The sequence below is a fragment of the Bos indicus x Bos taurus genome, chromosome 13 (genome assembly GCF_003369695.1).
Source record: "Bos indicus x Bos taurus breed Angus x Brahman F1 hybrid chromosome 13, Bos_hybrid_MaternalHap_v2.0, whole genome shotgun sequence".
NCBI lineage: Eukaryota > Metazoa > Chordata > Mammalia > Artiodactyla > Bovidae > Bos > Bos indicus x Bos taurus.
In genome coordinates, this window is record NC_040088.1 from 23863403 (window position 1) to 23879295 (window position 15893).

General features: G+C 44.3%; 1 protein-coding gene across 1 annotated transcript; it reads right to left on the minus strand.

Annotated features, from left to right (window-relative positions):
* Positions 1–161: 161 nt before the first annotated feature.
* Positions 162–15854, minus strand: AURKA (aurora kinase A). Its single transcript, XM_027558972.1, has 9 exons — positions 15747–15854; positions 12648–12691; positions 11396–11675; positions 9925–9979; positions 8730–8921; positions 7826–7964; positions 3226–3374; positions 953–1127; positions 162–812 (listed from the first exon to the last, which is right to left on the minus strand). The coding sequence occupies exons 2-9, from the start codon at positions 12684–12686 to the stop codon at positions 633–635; spliced, it is 1209 nt and encodes a 402-aa protein (XP_027414773.1). The 5' UTR covers positions 12687–12691; positions 15747–15854; the 3' UTR covers positions 162–632.
* Between the last annotated feature and the right edge of the window lie 39 nt (positions 15855–15893).

Genomic DNA, 15893 nt, shown 5'->3' on the forward strand with positions numbered 1-15893 from the left:
CATTTAGAAAGGGCTGAGACACCCTTGTGCCCCAAGACTCAGGCAAGCCCATGCTCCTGCCTCAGTCCCACCAGGTGAGTGACTGAGGATCCACAAGCAGGCCAAGCAGGGGTGCTGGACAGACACCGAACAGTCCTGAAGGGATGCTGTGGAGGTAAAGATACAAGTCTATACAAAAGTCTTTATTTTAACATTTAAAAGGAAGAATCACATGTTCATTCTGACCGCGTTACCAGACAGGGCCACCCGATAAGTTACACACACACAGGACTGGGAAGGTTATTGCACAGTGTTTCAAGGGTCGAGGCAGGACTAGGCATGACCCCCTTCCCCACAGCCAGGCTCTGAGTCCATCTTCCATGAGGACCCCTTACTCCAAATAGGCTGCGGGGTGGCTGCCCTCAAACCTTGCCTGCGGATTGATTCTATAACCAGTGAAGTTATTAGCACGATTCTCATGGCTGCTCCCACTGCTGCAGAGTGTGGTGTCTGCGAAAGTGGGACTCCGAGCACTGCCTGCTTGTCAGCAGCATGTCCTGTGGAGTCTCGATGGCGGGCAGGCCACAGGGAGACATGCCAGCAGCCTGCTCCAGGACAGGCAGCCCTGGGCTAAGGATCTCTGCCCCCGAAGATTAAGACTGTTTGCTAGTTGATTCTTTTTTCTGACAACTTGATGGTTTTGAGTTGGCTATGATCCAGGGGTGTTCAAGTACTTCTTTGAGGGTAGGCCTCTGGCTGGGGTTGTGCTTCAACAGTCTTGAAATGAGGTCCCTGGCTCCCTCGGGCACGCAGTCAGGGAATGTGAATTCCACCTGGATGAGTACACAGTAAGTGACAAGAGTCACAACGTGGCTCAGAGAGAACACGAGAAATACTCAGATCATAGCCTCCTGTCAAGGCCGATAAGGAAGGAATTCTAACAACGATGGGTGCCTTTGTAGTGAGGCCTTACCCGTGATATTCTTCTGTAGGTCTCCTGGTATGTGTCTGCCTCAAAAGGAGGCTTCCCAACGAGGAACTCATAGCAAAGCACCCCAAGGCTCCAGAGGTCCACTTTCTCGTCGTGCATCCGGCCCTCAATCATCTCAGGGGGCAGGTAGTCCAGCGTGCCGCAGAGGGTGGTCCTCCTGAAAACACAGGCAGGCTCAGGTTGACGTGCTACTGTTTCTATTATCATGACAGCTGCTCAAAGTCACCAACCATTCCACTAACACTGAGCGCTTTTCCTAGGCTAGCTCCTGTGCTACAAAGCAGGTGCTATTATAAATCCATTTTTAGATGGGGCGCTGTACCAGACCTCACAGCTAGCAATCATGTGGCACCCCAAATATGTCTAATTCCAGAACTTCCTTAAATGATATATAAGATTTAAAGTATCACCACTATAAAACTGTGTGAACAACTAGGGAAATTTGAACATGGACTAAATAGTAGATATTAACAAGACTAGGTTTCTTAGGTGTGATGATGGTTGTGATTATACAGGACAATGTCCTTATTTTCAGGACGTGCCTACTACTGAAGCACTCAAAGGATGAAGCATGCTGTCTGTCACTTGTTTTTGAAGGTTCACCAAAATGTAGACACACTCAATATGGTAAAATGTTAACAACTGTTGGGAGTATAGGCACTGGATAGGCAGGTGATCAATTCAGCGTGTCTGTTTTTATAACAGAGGTTGGAAACAGACATCAAAACAGGAGCAAAGGCTAGGCAGATTTTGCTGCCTTGTACCAGTTATTCTTTGGTGCCACTGGTGCCCAGCGAGCACACAAATTGTTCACTCGCCTAAAGGAACTGCCACTGTAGACTCCTAGCCTCTCACCACCACTGATTTGGGAGAAGGCCCAGATCAAGAGCCTCAAAAGACAGCACAGTAACCTGAGAGCTCTTACAGTTAACCAGCTATGTGAAGCCGGGCCAAGTGACCAAAATTTTATATGATATCCTCTTTATCTTTCCTGTCGTGATGACACCACCGGGCGGGCCAAGGTCCAGCTTAGCCCTGTGGTGCTACAGCCATTGCTGTTTGCCTCACTAGAGGCCAACAGCTCCCACTTGTGACAACCAGATTTTTTTCCCCCAAAACAAAAAGAAACTGCACTAGCAGATTCAGTGCCTTGCTGGAAACAATTAGGAGTGATCTGTATTAAAAACAAATCTCACACTCAACAGCATCCATGTTGGACTATACAGTTTTTTAACTGGCTTTAAAGTAATCTGGTTACAATTTTTTTAAGACCTACCCCAAAGCTGACAAACTCTTAGCAGTAGATGTATGCTTTTAATTGCCCTACTTCACACATGGTTTCAAAAGCTCATTGAAACCCAACTTAAAAACAGGAGAAAATGTTTTAGCTCTGTTTACAGAGTTCACTTAAATTGTTTCATTAGGTTGATCTCTCTGCTTTAAGAGGAGACAGGAAAAGACTGCTCTGTTGACAGGAGCAGACCAAAGAATCTTTAACCACCACCCTGAAAGCTCCATCCAAACTAGTTTGGTTCCTTTAAGCTCTCAGTTCTAGAGCTCTGCAGGTGCTGCCCTCAGACCTCGTAGAACTCATGTCTCCTGGCCTGGAGGCAGTGGAGTTTCCCTCCCACAGTCAGTCAGGTGTTATTCCCCCTCTACACACTGCATTTCATTCTGTGATACACTTGTCATATCTTTTACCTATTTGTCCCCTTCACTCTAAGGATAGTATGCATCTTTAACCCCAGGATGCTGCTACTGCTAAGTCGCTTCAGTCGTGTCTGACTCTGTGCGACCCCATAGATGGCAGCCCACCAGGCTCCCTGGTCCCTGGGATTCTCCAGGCAAGAACACTGGAGTGGGTTGCCATTTCCTTCCCCAATGCATGAAAGTGAAGAAGTCAAAGTGAAGTCGCTCAGTTGGGTCCGCCTCTTAGCGACCTCATGGACTGCAGCCTACCAGGCTCCTCCATCCATGGGATTTTCTAGGCAAGAGTACTGGACTGGGGTGCCATTGCCTTGTCCGTAACCCCAGGATAAACATCCACAAATGGCTGCACAGTAAAAATGTTCTTGAAAACACTAGTTTCCTGCCAGGCCTAAATTACTCCAAAGCATGTATATCCGTTACCTGACCCAACCGCCCACAACATCTATGCTTACATTTACTTATAGTAAATATTTAACTCTTCAGCTCATTAGCCCCTAGGCTTTTGCTAAACCAAACAAACAAGTTCCATCTCTGAAGTTACATACCTGGAGGATGGGGCATGTACTGACCACCCAAAATCGGCGATCTTAAGCTCTCCAGCTGATCCAAGGAGCAGGTTCTCTGGCTTAATGTCTCTGTGAATAACTCTCTTTGAATGACAGTAAGACAAGGCATTTGCCAATTCTGTGATATACTATTAAAACAGAAAGTATTGGAAATCTGTTTTAGATTTATATAACAAGTTAATTTTAGACATCTCTTCTGAAAGGAAACTCAACATAGATTTTAACATGTTTTGTAGATTTGAAAGCAAAAACTAGAGACAGTGGATGACTCTACAAGAAAACAAACCAATTGAGGGTTCAGCATGAAGCACAGGTGACTCTGTGCTAGGTCTGCTGACACAGCAGGTGCGACACTGGAAGACAGGAGAACACAAGGCGCCACCACATCCGCACCTGGCAATTTATGGCCCGGGAGCCATCAATTATGACAATACTGAAAAACTGGTACAAATGAGGGGGTCAGACCGGAAGCAATTTTTAACATTCTTAAAGAAAAACTTTAGAGTCCATTCCCATTGTTAAAACTAAGGCAAAATTACAACAAAAGGGTTTGTTTGAAGCTATAAACTTAAGCAAGCCCAGGATTTGCTTTAACATGTAAATGAGAATTGTTTTCTAATATGTTGAAAGAATATATTTAGTTCTGACTGACATTTGAGAAGTGCTGGGTTTCTCAAAAAGTAATTCTAAACAGGACTGAACATGTTATACCAAAAAGGTTTACCAAATGAAGGGGTACAAACCAGATGTTATCATCAGAAAGGACATTTTTCATTGCTTTCCACCAAAATTTAGACCATAAACTTAAATAAACCATAAATAAACTGAAAGCAAAGGCAAAGAAAGCTCGTCTCCTGCACCAAAGTGGGTGATGTCCTAAGAGGATACAGTACGATTCCAGACGACAATGGGCTGCCCCTGCTCATACCCGGCAGGAACCAGCGCTCTCTGCATCCACCCCCTCCACACGCCCTCATTAAGATTATGGATTATGTGTAAAGGTCCCTAACACTTCTCCAGAACTAGTTTTAATTAATCAGGAAAGAAAAACAGGTGTGTGTGTGTGTCAGGAAAGAAAAACAGGTGTGTGTGTGTGTGTGTGTGTGTGTAAACTACTAGGTAATCTAGAAAGAACCAATCTTTTACTTTCTTTCAAGCAGCTATCTGTTTATACCAAAGTAAACTCCACTGGATTGAAGAAAACTGAGTACAAACATTACTTGCCAATTAAAGAAGAAACTAGCTTGCCTAGTTAATATTTAAAAAGCAAATAAAATAGATTTCTACTTATCCAAAGGGCAAATATTTAAGTTGAAATAGTATGTCCTCATTGCACAGACAGAACCAAAGCGGTCATTCACCAACAGTGCTGTGATTTCAGTAGAAGATAAAAGTAAAACCACTCCAATTTAATGCCATTTAGATCAATGCCAAAAAGTTAAGTGTACATACTACCCAGAGACCTCCACCAAGAAACAGAACAAAGTAACCACCATTCTATAGGCCCTTCATCTGCTAATTCAACAAAAAACAGTCCAAATTAATACAACTTCTTCAAACAATTTTCACATTAATAAAGAAGAGTACAATCCATAAAAAAAAAAAGGCAAAACAAAAACCTGATATGTTGGATTTTAAGATTAAAAATGTCTGACCATGAAAGACACAGTTAAGAGAAGGAAAGCACAAGCCACAGAAGGGGAGAAAATGTTTGTAAAACACATGATAAAGAACTCATATCACAAATACACGCGGATTCTTAAAACTCAGTAAGACAACAACAAAAAAATTCTTAATGGGCCAAAGGTCTGAACCTGGGTTCGATCCCTGGGTTGGGAAGATCCCCTGGAGAAGGGAAGGCTACCCACTCCAGTATTCTGGCCTGGAGAATTCCATGGACTGTACAGTACAGTCTACTATACTGTATAGTCCATGGAGTCGCAAAGAGTTGGACATGACTGAGCAACTTTCACCTTCAAAGGTCTGAACAGACCTCAAAGATGCTACAGAGATGGAAAATAAACACCTGAAAAGATGCTCAACCTTGCATGTCATTAGAGAACTGCAAATTAAAGCAATGAGACACCACTGTACACCTACTGGGAAGACTGAAATTGAAAAAGCACGACACCACCACTTGCGGGTGGGGAGCCACAGGCACGCTCATGCGTGGGTGGGAATGCACAGATGGTAGGCATATCCACTGCAGAAGACTGCTGACAGTTTCCACAAAGCTAAACGTAGACTTACCATACAAGCCAGCAAGCACACCCCTAGGTATCTACCCAGCAGATAAGAAAACTTGTGTCCCACAAAAAGCCACATGCAACTGTTTATAGCAGCTTTACTTGTAATCAAAGACTACAAGCAACCTAGATACCCTTCAACAAATGAAGCAATAAACCAAGGTAGAGCCATATGATGGAGTATTATTCAGCAATAAAGAGAAATGAACCATCAAACCCTGAGAGGATACAGATGAACCTCAAATGCATACGGTTGTTCCCCACGAGGGTAACTGGTTAACAATTCTGACACCACTACACATGAACACTGGAATTGGATAAAAGGATAGCCGAAGCTGGAATCCAAGTTTCTCAGCGTTGGAGTGGAGGTTACAATAAGCAAGGGAGGAGGGTAAAATGATCCATGTGATAAGGGACTCATGTTTACTATAGATACAGGTGGATAATTATAAATGCTTTTAGATACATGCAAATACTGAGATTACAATACACACATCTCAATGCTCTCTTTCAGCTGAAAGCCCAATCTCAATGCTCTCTTTCAGCTGAAAGCCCAGAAGTAGTAACAGTAGCAATGAGCACATCCAGCACCCAGATCAAGGCTTCTAATAACATTTTCCAATAAAAGGAAGCAAAGCTCCTGAGAGAAATAATGAATTCTAAGGCTTAGAAAATGTATAAGACGAAGCTGGAGCACCTTATAGCACCGACAAACAGAAAGTGCTTTTAAAAAAAACACAGGCCCACACTCCCCACAATGATGGGGACAAGTCAGAAGGACACAGGCACTGTGTAAAAGAGCAGCCGGTGGCCAAATCTGGAACAAGCAATGAGAGCAAAGTGCTATTAGATTAATAGCACCTCAAAGTATCAAGCATCTGAATCCATACTCAGAAATATTTAAGTAAATCAATAAGGGAGAAAAGACAGCTCTGTGGTACAGAATTCCAAATAATTTATGTCGATACCCTGCCCTGTAGGAGAAGAGCTGTTCCTCTGAAAAGGGAGAGAGAGTAACTCTACAGAGGAGAAGCCTGACAAACACTACCCAAGCCGGGTGGTCAAGACCAACTCCTGGGGATGAGTCAGGTCAGTAGCTTGTATCCTTAGAGAATGCATTTCACCTCTGACCTCCCTCCCAAAACCCATGACCCTAATCTAAAGTTATGACCAACCTAGATAGCATATTCAAAAGCAGAGACATTACTTTGCCAACAAAGGTCCGTCTAATCAAGGCTATGGTTTTTCCAGTGGTCATGTATGGATGTGAGAGTTGGACTATAAAGAAAGCTGAGAGCCGAAGAAGTGATGGTTTTGAACTGTGGTGTTGGAGAAGACTCTTCAGAGTCCCTTGGGCTGCAAGGAGATCCAACCAGTCCATCCTAAAGGAGATCAGTCCTGGGTGTTAGTTGGAGGGACTGATGTTGAAGCTGAAACTCCAATACTTTGGCCACCTGATGAAAAGAGCTGACTCATTGGAAAAGACCCTGATGCTGGGAAAGATTGAGGGCAGGAGGAGAAGGGGATGACAGAGGATGAGATAGTTGCATGGCATCATCAACATGGGTTTGGGTGGACTCCAGGAGTTGGTGATGGACAGGGAGGCCTGGCGTGCTGCAGTTCATGGGGTCACAAAGAGTCGAACACGACTGAAAGATTGAACTGAACTGAATCTATTCATGAGAAACAAAGGAAATCTGAATCTAAGAGTGGATTTCAGTCAATAGTTATGTACTAGTGGTCCATTAGTTGTAACAGTTGTACCACACAGATATAAAATAGTAATGGAAGTCAAATGTGCATGGCAAAAGTAAGTCTGCACTATCTTCAATTGTTCTGTAAATCTAAAACTAATCAAAAATACATTCTTCTCTTTTTTAAACAGGGTAACTATTTATATATATTTCCACAGAAACAGCTGTGGAAACCAACCACAAGATTTCATTTGGTATTTGGTTTTATCTGTATATAAGGTACACCTAAGCTACTCTGATTTTCCCATTTCACATGCTTGATCCTACTAAGCCAGTAGTCCCCAACCTTTTTGGCACCAGGGACCAATTTTGTGGAAGAGAACTTTTCCACAGACCTGGGGTAGGGCAGATGGTTTCGGGATGACTCAAGTGCATTACATTTATTGTGTGCTTTATTTCTATTATTACATCAGCCTGACCCCAGATCATCAGGCATTAGATCCCAGAGGTTAGGGACCCCTGTATTAAGCTAGCTTTCCATGAAACAAAGCCCCCTCTATTACATAATGAAAGGTACGGCGCTATGTAGGACAGGCATAGAGTAAACAGAATTAGTCTGGACAGTAAATGAAAACTCACTGTGGCAGTTCTCTGCTCATCAAACTTTGACAGTTTCTGAAGTTCTCTATAGACAGCTCCGAGGGGTGCATATTCCAAAATTAAGTAGACTCTGGTAGCGTCGTGGAAATAACCATACAGTCTGAGGATGTTTGGATGCCTGCAATGAAAGATGGACACTGGTATGGGGGGGTCATCTGTACTGAGTATCAGATCCCTCATGTGACACCAGTGGTGAGAACTGCTGTTGGTCGCAGATCCCACCTTCTACTCCCCTTGAAAATGTGAAGCTATGAACCCACTGTAAGAAAAAGACGTACACTGCTATCAATTTACATGCATTTCAAGGTATTAAACTTGGACCTCAGGTTTAGTTGACTATTTCCTTCCTTCGGGAACCATCTGTATTCTTAGGGGGAAAGAATTCAGCTAAATATTAAGTCTCCGCAAATTCAAAAAAAAAAAAAGATGTGCCATTCCCACAGTAGTTTGAAACTCAAATACCGTGAGACAGACAACGCAGACCATGTTCAATAACGGCAGCAGATGTGCTGTGGAGGACTTTGGACAGCTGAGCACAGGCTAGCTGAGAGTTTTTTTAATTCAATGAAAACAAAAAGATCCACTGGCCAAAGTCAACCTGTAGGCTACCAGTGTGCAACCTGAACTCAAAATAAGAGGTATCATTCCTTTAATCATCCACCAAAACAAAACAAAACTCATCCAGTAAATTACTCCATTAACAAGACAAACCTTCAAGCAATTTTTCCAAACCACAGCAGTTAAGTCTAGATAAATCTTTGAAAAAGTGATGAATTTAGTCATTCTTTGCCATACTATGAAGCCAGCCTTCTACAAAGAAGTTCATAAACATTGAAGTCTAAGTTCTGTATGCCACTCTCCCGGACATCATCTGAAGACTTACCTGAGATGTGACTGTATTTCTACTTCTCTTCTCAGCTGATGCTCAACGCCTGCCTTCTCCAGCTGAGCTTTGAATAATACTTTAAGAGCCAGAATAAACTTGCTTTGTTTTTCTCTTGCCAAATAAACATTACCAAACTTTCCTTTACCCAGCGGGCGACCAATTTCAAAATCTTCCAAAGCCCATTGCCTTCTGGGGAAGAATTGAACATTTTAAAATGTAAAGAAAACACATCCTTTCTAATGAGATATATTAATGAGTAGCAGACATCCCAGTCCTATAAATAATGCTATACTCAAAGTTGTATTCAGCACGTATCCTCGGCAAGAACCAAACCACAGCCTCCTCTGAATGAGTCTGGACTTCTGGAGCTGAGGCACTTGCTGGGAAGTGTCCTGAGACAGTACTATGCTCTGAGAACAGACCTATTAGCAATGATGCTAAGACCATAGGAGGATTAGAGAAGGAACTGGAGAAGGAAGAAGGCTCCAGAAACAACTGGGAGCCTCTTTCAAATGGCCTCCTCTAGCCGTGGAGACGCCACCACTCTCTGGGGTGGAGAACCACTCTGGGAAAGCAAACAGGATGGAGCCTACAAGGACAGTGGGCTGGGAACCACTGGATGAGACTCTCAGAAAGTTTCTGGTAGGCAGCTAGAGCAAAAAAGGCTGTGGGTTTATTCCTGTCACCTTCTATTACATGCTAGAGTCTAGACGGTTCAGAGACTGAGAGCAAGGGAAAATACAGCCAAGACCAATACAGTAATTGTATCAATACTTTCAAAATACTCTACAGTCAAGTATTTGTCCATAGGGCTGCAAGAGGACCACATTTTGTTGTTTAACTTCCACCTCTTTATTAGAAGTAGTAGAGAAGCATACATAAACTGTACCCAGTAGTTACTTCTGAGGGTAGAGAGGAAGTTTCACTTGATTTCTGTAACAGATTCTAAGTCAAATATAAGTCTTTTCTAAATGTGAAAAGCAGTAAGAAAAACTCGAGTCTCTCATAAACATCATTAAAATCCCTTCTCTCTTTGAAGATCTAGAAAATATAGATGTTTCAAATTTCCAAGTGAAAGTACAAAGGTCTATTTTTAACAGGCCTGTTCCTATAACTAAATTTGCAATTAAATGACATTAGTATGTTCTAGTAGAATGATGGTACAGAACTTTGTACATAAGATAAAACTTACTTTTTTGATTCTTCATTTTTTTGTTTTGATGCCACTTCCTTCTCAGGATTATTTCCTAAATAGAATAAGTTAACAGTCTTTGATTAGAGATGAATCGAAGAATGGTCACCAAAATATCAGTGGTATGCCCAGAATTACAGATCTCGACTATTTTTGGTTTTATTTTAAAAAGGAAAAAGACAACTACACTGTAACCTGACTCCTGCCATCTGAAGTCTGTATAAAGTTTGAGAGTAAAGATAAGCAGATACATCATAGGCCCTCAGATAATCTAAAAATTCAAGGCTGTGTAGATTCTCCCTGGAGCCTCGGTTTCTAAATGAAGAGCTTCTAAACAGAGTTACCAGTCTTCCCATCCATAACAACTCATCACCTCTTCCCCAGGAGGTGGGTCAGCATCAGACAATGTGCAACAAAACACGAGCCTGCCAGCACCCTCCTTCCACTGTGTTAGCAGCCGAGGGGAAATTACGCTGGACATCCTACTTGCGTATTTCCAGCATGTCAACCTCCAACAGCAGCAGTTTGCTCTGGTGAGATATTTGAATTCAGGTCTAAACTGTCGTCTTTCCCTCCACGGTTCATGATCTCGGTTTAGTGGTTTAATGCCAGCGGTATAACCACCATCCCCATGTCTGGCTTACCACCCAATTCCGTCAAGTTGGCATCCTAAGTGAGCTCTCAGATCTGTCTCAGTCACTCTGCCCTGGTTGTGTCTGAGTAAGTTAATGCTTTGAAGTCTTAGCTTCCTCCTCCACAAAATCGAGGTAGAAACTACGGTTGCCTCTGTAGAGTGCTTACAAGGACATAATGACACAATGTGGATGAAGGAAGCCTGCTATGGAGCACTCAACAACTGGTAAATAGTAACTATTAACACCGACCCAGCTCAGGCCCCTGCAATACTGGAGCCAAACCCCAGTGGCCTCCCTCCTACCTGCTACCCCTGGGTCCAGCATTGCTATTCTTCAATTCATCCCACATATCCAGATAAGCTTTCTCTAAGAGGCAAGGCAGCCCCTCCTCTGCTCAAAAACCTATCAGCAGCTTCCCAGTACATAGGGGACAAAGCCCTGCTGAGGCTGACAGTGCCCACCCCGACCTCGCCCCGCCTGCCTCAGTCCACTCACTCCCCCAACCCCCAGCACTTCTCTCCACACTCCAGAACCTTGGAATTTTTCAGTTCTAAGTGTACTTGCTAAAAGAATCCCCTCTGCCCCAGTAAGCAATCCAAAGAACACGGGGCTGCTGTTGTGTCTTCCCTGGCTGCCCACCTCTTTAGAAGGGTGGGGGTCAGGCCTGGCCCACAGTAGACTTGTTACTCCACCCCGACATCAGATGCTGTCCCCATCCTCAGTAGAAATGACGTAAAAGCTAGGGTTCCAAATAGTAAACACACATCTGTGTATGTGGTAGTTTTTTTTAGCAAATAAAAGAATGGCTCTCCAGTGAGCCTAAGAAGACTGCTTACCAGGCGCTGGTGGCTGGGGTTGTTTGCTCTTCTGGGTGTTACTTGGCGGCCTGGTGACAGGACGAGGGGCACTGGCTGCCTGCGGTGGCTTCTGCTTCAGGGTCTGTACTGGTTTCTGGATGGAGACTAGCTTCTGTGCTTGTGAAGGAACACGCTGCGAGGAATTTGTGGGACACAGGACACGCTGAGCCTGGCCGCTGTTTACAGACACCAGATTCTGAGAGGGAAACTGCTGAGCTACTGGAACACGTTTTGGGCCATCACTAAGTGGAACTGCAGTCTAGATGGGGGAGGAAAAAGGAATGTGATGGTCTTCATGAAGGAAAGCTGAGTATCTTGAGAGTATTCCAAAGGTCTGTCTTCTAATACTGCAATATAATGACTGTCACTGGAGAAGGAAATGGCAACCCATTCCAGTATTCTTGCCTGGAGAACCCCAGGGACGGAGGAGCCTGGTGGGCTGCCATCTATGGGGTCGCACAGAGTCAGACACGACTGAAGCAACTTAGCAGCAGCAGCAATGATAACAGATGGACAGGGAAACCGAATGGAATCAGCACTTGCAGAGGATACAGTTAGTATAGGGTTGAAATACCTGAATGACACCTCCTACCCGCTCCCCAACACCCTGCCCCTAAAAGTCATGTCCCCATTAAAAAAATGTTCATTAACTAAACTTTTATCTAAAAAGTGAGTCATTAAACACTTTCTAAGAATTCTCAGTGACTTGGGAATTATTCTTTAGCAAGAAGCTACAATTCAGAAACTTTATACTAAAATCCCAATTCCACTGAAATTTCTTCAACAATACTTGTTTTTTTGGTCTTTTCTCTAAACATATCAAATATTCAATAGTGATTATCTTTGCGTGAAGTTTTGTATTTGCCACATGTTCCACAAAAAGCTAATTATATAATTTTTTTAATAGTGATGAGAACAGTTTTAATGTCCCCAAAGCTAATTACTATTGATTTACTAGTGTTTCAGTTTCCAAGTACTCACAAAACGGATCTGAGGCAAAAGAGGAAACAAACATAGGCTCTTCAAAAACTTAGAGCAAAATAAAAGTTACACTGAGAGAAGCAACAGAGCCTTGATGAATGCTGAGAAAAGCAACGAGTTCCCACCCAGGGACGTGGTGGAGGAACCACAGTCACATCTCAAAGGAAAGGTGAAAACAACTCTAGACTTAAACCCAGCTTCCCTTTGGGTTTTACAAAAGGGATCTGAGATTCCTGATTATTCAATTTACCTTAGGCCCTGAGATGCAGTTTTCTTTACATCTGTCCATGATGCCTGAAAAGAAAAAAGAACCACCTTTAATTTGTAAAAATCCATCTGCTTCAAAGTGTCACACTGGATCAGGGTTAAAAATCCTGATGAAAAAAAAGCCTCAGCATCACCCAGAATTTTACATGATTTGTTGTCCAATGAAGGCCGATAAGGGAGCAGCATTTTCTCTTGTGATAGAGCATAAGTATGGGGCTTACATCAGGTTCAGGTGTGGGGCCTTTCTCTCCCCTCCCTGGTACTCCAACCCCACTCCTGAACTGCATTGTCCCTTTCTCCCATCATCTCTCTAATGAATCCCTTCCATCAGTCAACAGGTCGGCTTCCTTAAGTGCTGCCTTAAAAAAAAAAAAAGTCCTCTTTACCCTTAAATTGACTCAAACTATGACCACATCTCTGGCTTCCCCTTTCAGCAGCAGAACTGGGCAACAGTTGTCTCAATCACTTCCCTCACCAGGCTGCAGGCTCCCTCCCACAGGGTTTTCATCCCCACCTGGCTCCAGGCTGACCCGACTGTTGCCAGATCCAAAGGTCAATTCTCAGCCTTCCCCTCAGAAGCATTCCCGGCATTCCAGGGGGTCCTGCACTCTATTCTTGCACAGACTTGTCTACTAGCTGTCCCAAAGCAAACACCTTTGCTGATGAGCCTCACCTGTGCCACCAATCTCAGTGTCTAGGGTAACCGTGGAAGGGATTCCCCACTCTCTGTCTACACCTTCCTAGGGCCCCAGGGCTCTAAACATCTCTATTAGGAGAATGCAAATTGGTGCCTTCTGCCCTCTCCTCTCCCACCAGGCTCTCTATCACCTGCTAAGCATGCCCCAGGAAAGCCTGCCAGGCATCTCAACCCAACACACCAAATGAAATCTCTTTTTCCCCAGCTTTCAATACCACCCATAGGCTGAGGACCCCCAAATTTCCATCTCGAGCCCAAAGCTCTCCTCTGAACTCCTACCACCTGGTAATCTGAGTGGCATCTCAATCTTAACCTGTCCCCAACTGACGTCCTGCTTCCTCCCAATCCCCATTCCCCTTAACCTGCTCTCTCCATCCTGCCAGTTGCTCAAGTCTAAAGTCCTATAGTCTTTTACATGGTTCTCCCTCAAACCCTGTATCTAAGCCATCAGCGTATCCTACAGGCTCTATTTTGAAAATCACTGCTCACAACATTTCCTACTCCCACCTGGTCAAACCACAATTTTCTCTCCCTTCAATTATTTGCAAAAAGCTCCTAGTGGTTACTCTGCTTTCACCTTTGCCCCATTATGGTCCATTTGCAACACTGAGCCCAGTGATCCCTCTAACAAGTCAGATATATGGATCCTTGGGCCAGAGAAACCTTTATCCATTTCTCTTGCTCCCTAAATTCTAGAATCCAGTCAGAAAGCACTCTTCAGACCCCCACTTTCACATCCACTTTATAAGCAAATAAATAACTCCACCTGCAAGAGGAGACCAGACTAAAGAATCTGGAGTCCTTATATCAAACAGCCATTCAGAAACAGGCAAGAAAAGGAAATACATTCTCATATCATGTGAACCATAATTTCACCCATGCTGTGGTGCCCTCTTCACTCTCCCTGACAGTTATAAGCAGCTGACTCATGAGATCACATAGCTCTACAGACACTGGTTTTATAGAAGCTACCAATGTTCATTCGCTCCAGGTAATACACTTTTCCTTCTCAGGAAGAATAACGGAACAGAATGGACTAAGTCTCTGATTCAGAATTCCGCAGAGAGCCACAGAAGACAGTGTCTCAGGTGATTCTGGACTCCAGCCAAGTTCGAGAGTCTCATGTCCAGACGACCTGCATAAGATCCCTGCACTTCAAACTGGAGATCCTACTAGTCTACAAAGAAAAGCAGATTTAATAGCACTGTGGGTGGAGACTTTTCCTTCCTTCATCAAACCTGCAAATTACCCGCACATATGAAGGAGAGTGGAGAGGAAATGAGTATGCTCTGAAACACGTTTAATTCAAACAACAAGGAAGGTTAAGGATGAGAAGAAAACCGTGAAAGTCAAGGATGGTAGCCACATGTACATCAGGAGGACAACTGTTAGAAATGGAGACTTTGGAGCCCAACTCTAGACCTAACAAATTAAGACCCTGCGTTTCAAAGACATCCCCAGATGACCAGTATACACCGGGCATACACCAGTTCTCAATGAAACATCAGAATCACCTGCAGAGCTTGATAAAAATACAAACACCTGAGTCCTACGCTCAAGCACTTCTGATCCCTTGCCTGCATGGGTCGAGTCTAACTCTGTGCAACCCTATGGACTGTAGCCCACCAGACTTCTCTGTCTATGGGATTCTCCAGGCAAGAATACTGGAGTGGGCTGCCATGCCCTCCTCCAGGGAGGGCCAGGGATCGAACCTGAGTCGCTTCCATCTCCTGAGGGTTCTTTACTACTAGCGCCACCTGGGAAGCCCCTCTTATCCCTTAGGTGGGTTTATATTTTTAACTAGAACGCTCAAGTAATCCCTATAAAGGTAATCAGGGTCTACGGTTTGAGAAACACTGGCTTCCAGGTTTATTTATTCACCCACTCATCCATGCTGCCCGGACAAGGGCCTTTCCTGGCTAGTCTATTCAAACTAGCCCACTTCCTAGTACTCATCCCTACCGGAAGTTATCTTGCTAGTTTACCGTCTGTCTCCTCACCCCCCACCCCTAGAACGTAAATTCCAAGACGGCAAAAAACATTCTGCATTCTTTCCTACCCAGGTGCTCACTTAACATGAGAATCCCATCAGAAAGCACCCCCACCCCCACCCCCACAACCCCATTCACTCCGGGTGTTCAATAAACACCAGGCGGCAAGTTACAGGGCATATCAGTATCCAAGCACAGAAGGGAGGGTGCAGGGAAAGCACGGGGGGCGGGGGAGGGGGTTGGGGAGAAGGAAGCTCTGTCGCCCCGACCTCCCCTCGTTGACCCAGCGATCCCCAAGACCGCTTCCCTCCCACCAAACCACAAAGGCCACCCTGGGTCCGCCCGCCCGCCTGCCTGCCAGCCAGCCTCAGAGAAATGCCCCAGGTCTACGCACCTGTGGACTCCCACCTCCGACCCAAAGAAACCAAGTCCTCCCGAGAGCTCAGCCGTTAAGATTCAAAGTCTTCATTTTAAATAAGAGTTAAACCCTCTATTCCGAATGCTGATTGGTCGGGGCTAGAGAGGCGCTGCCTTTTCATTG

What these genes read in the sequence shown, in the direction of transcription:
- AURKA (XM_027558972.1), bottom strand. Translation starts at nt 12,686, where the DNA reads ATGGACAGATGTAAAGAAAACTGCATCTCAGGGCCTAAG. An exon ending in AAAAATGAAGAATCAAAAAA is followed by an intron (nt 8,922 to 9,924) that starts GTAAGTTTTATC and finishes ATTCTTCCCCAG; the next exon opens with AAGGCAATGGGCTTTGGAAG. An exon ending in ATGAGCAGAGAACTGCCACA is followed by an intron (nt 3,375 to 7,825) that starts GTGAGTTTTCAT and finishes CTGTTTTAATAG; the next exon opens with TATATCACAGAATTGGCAAA.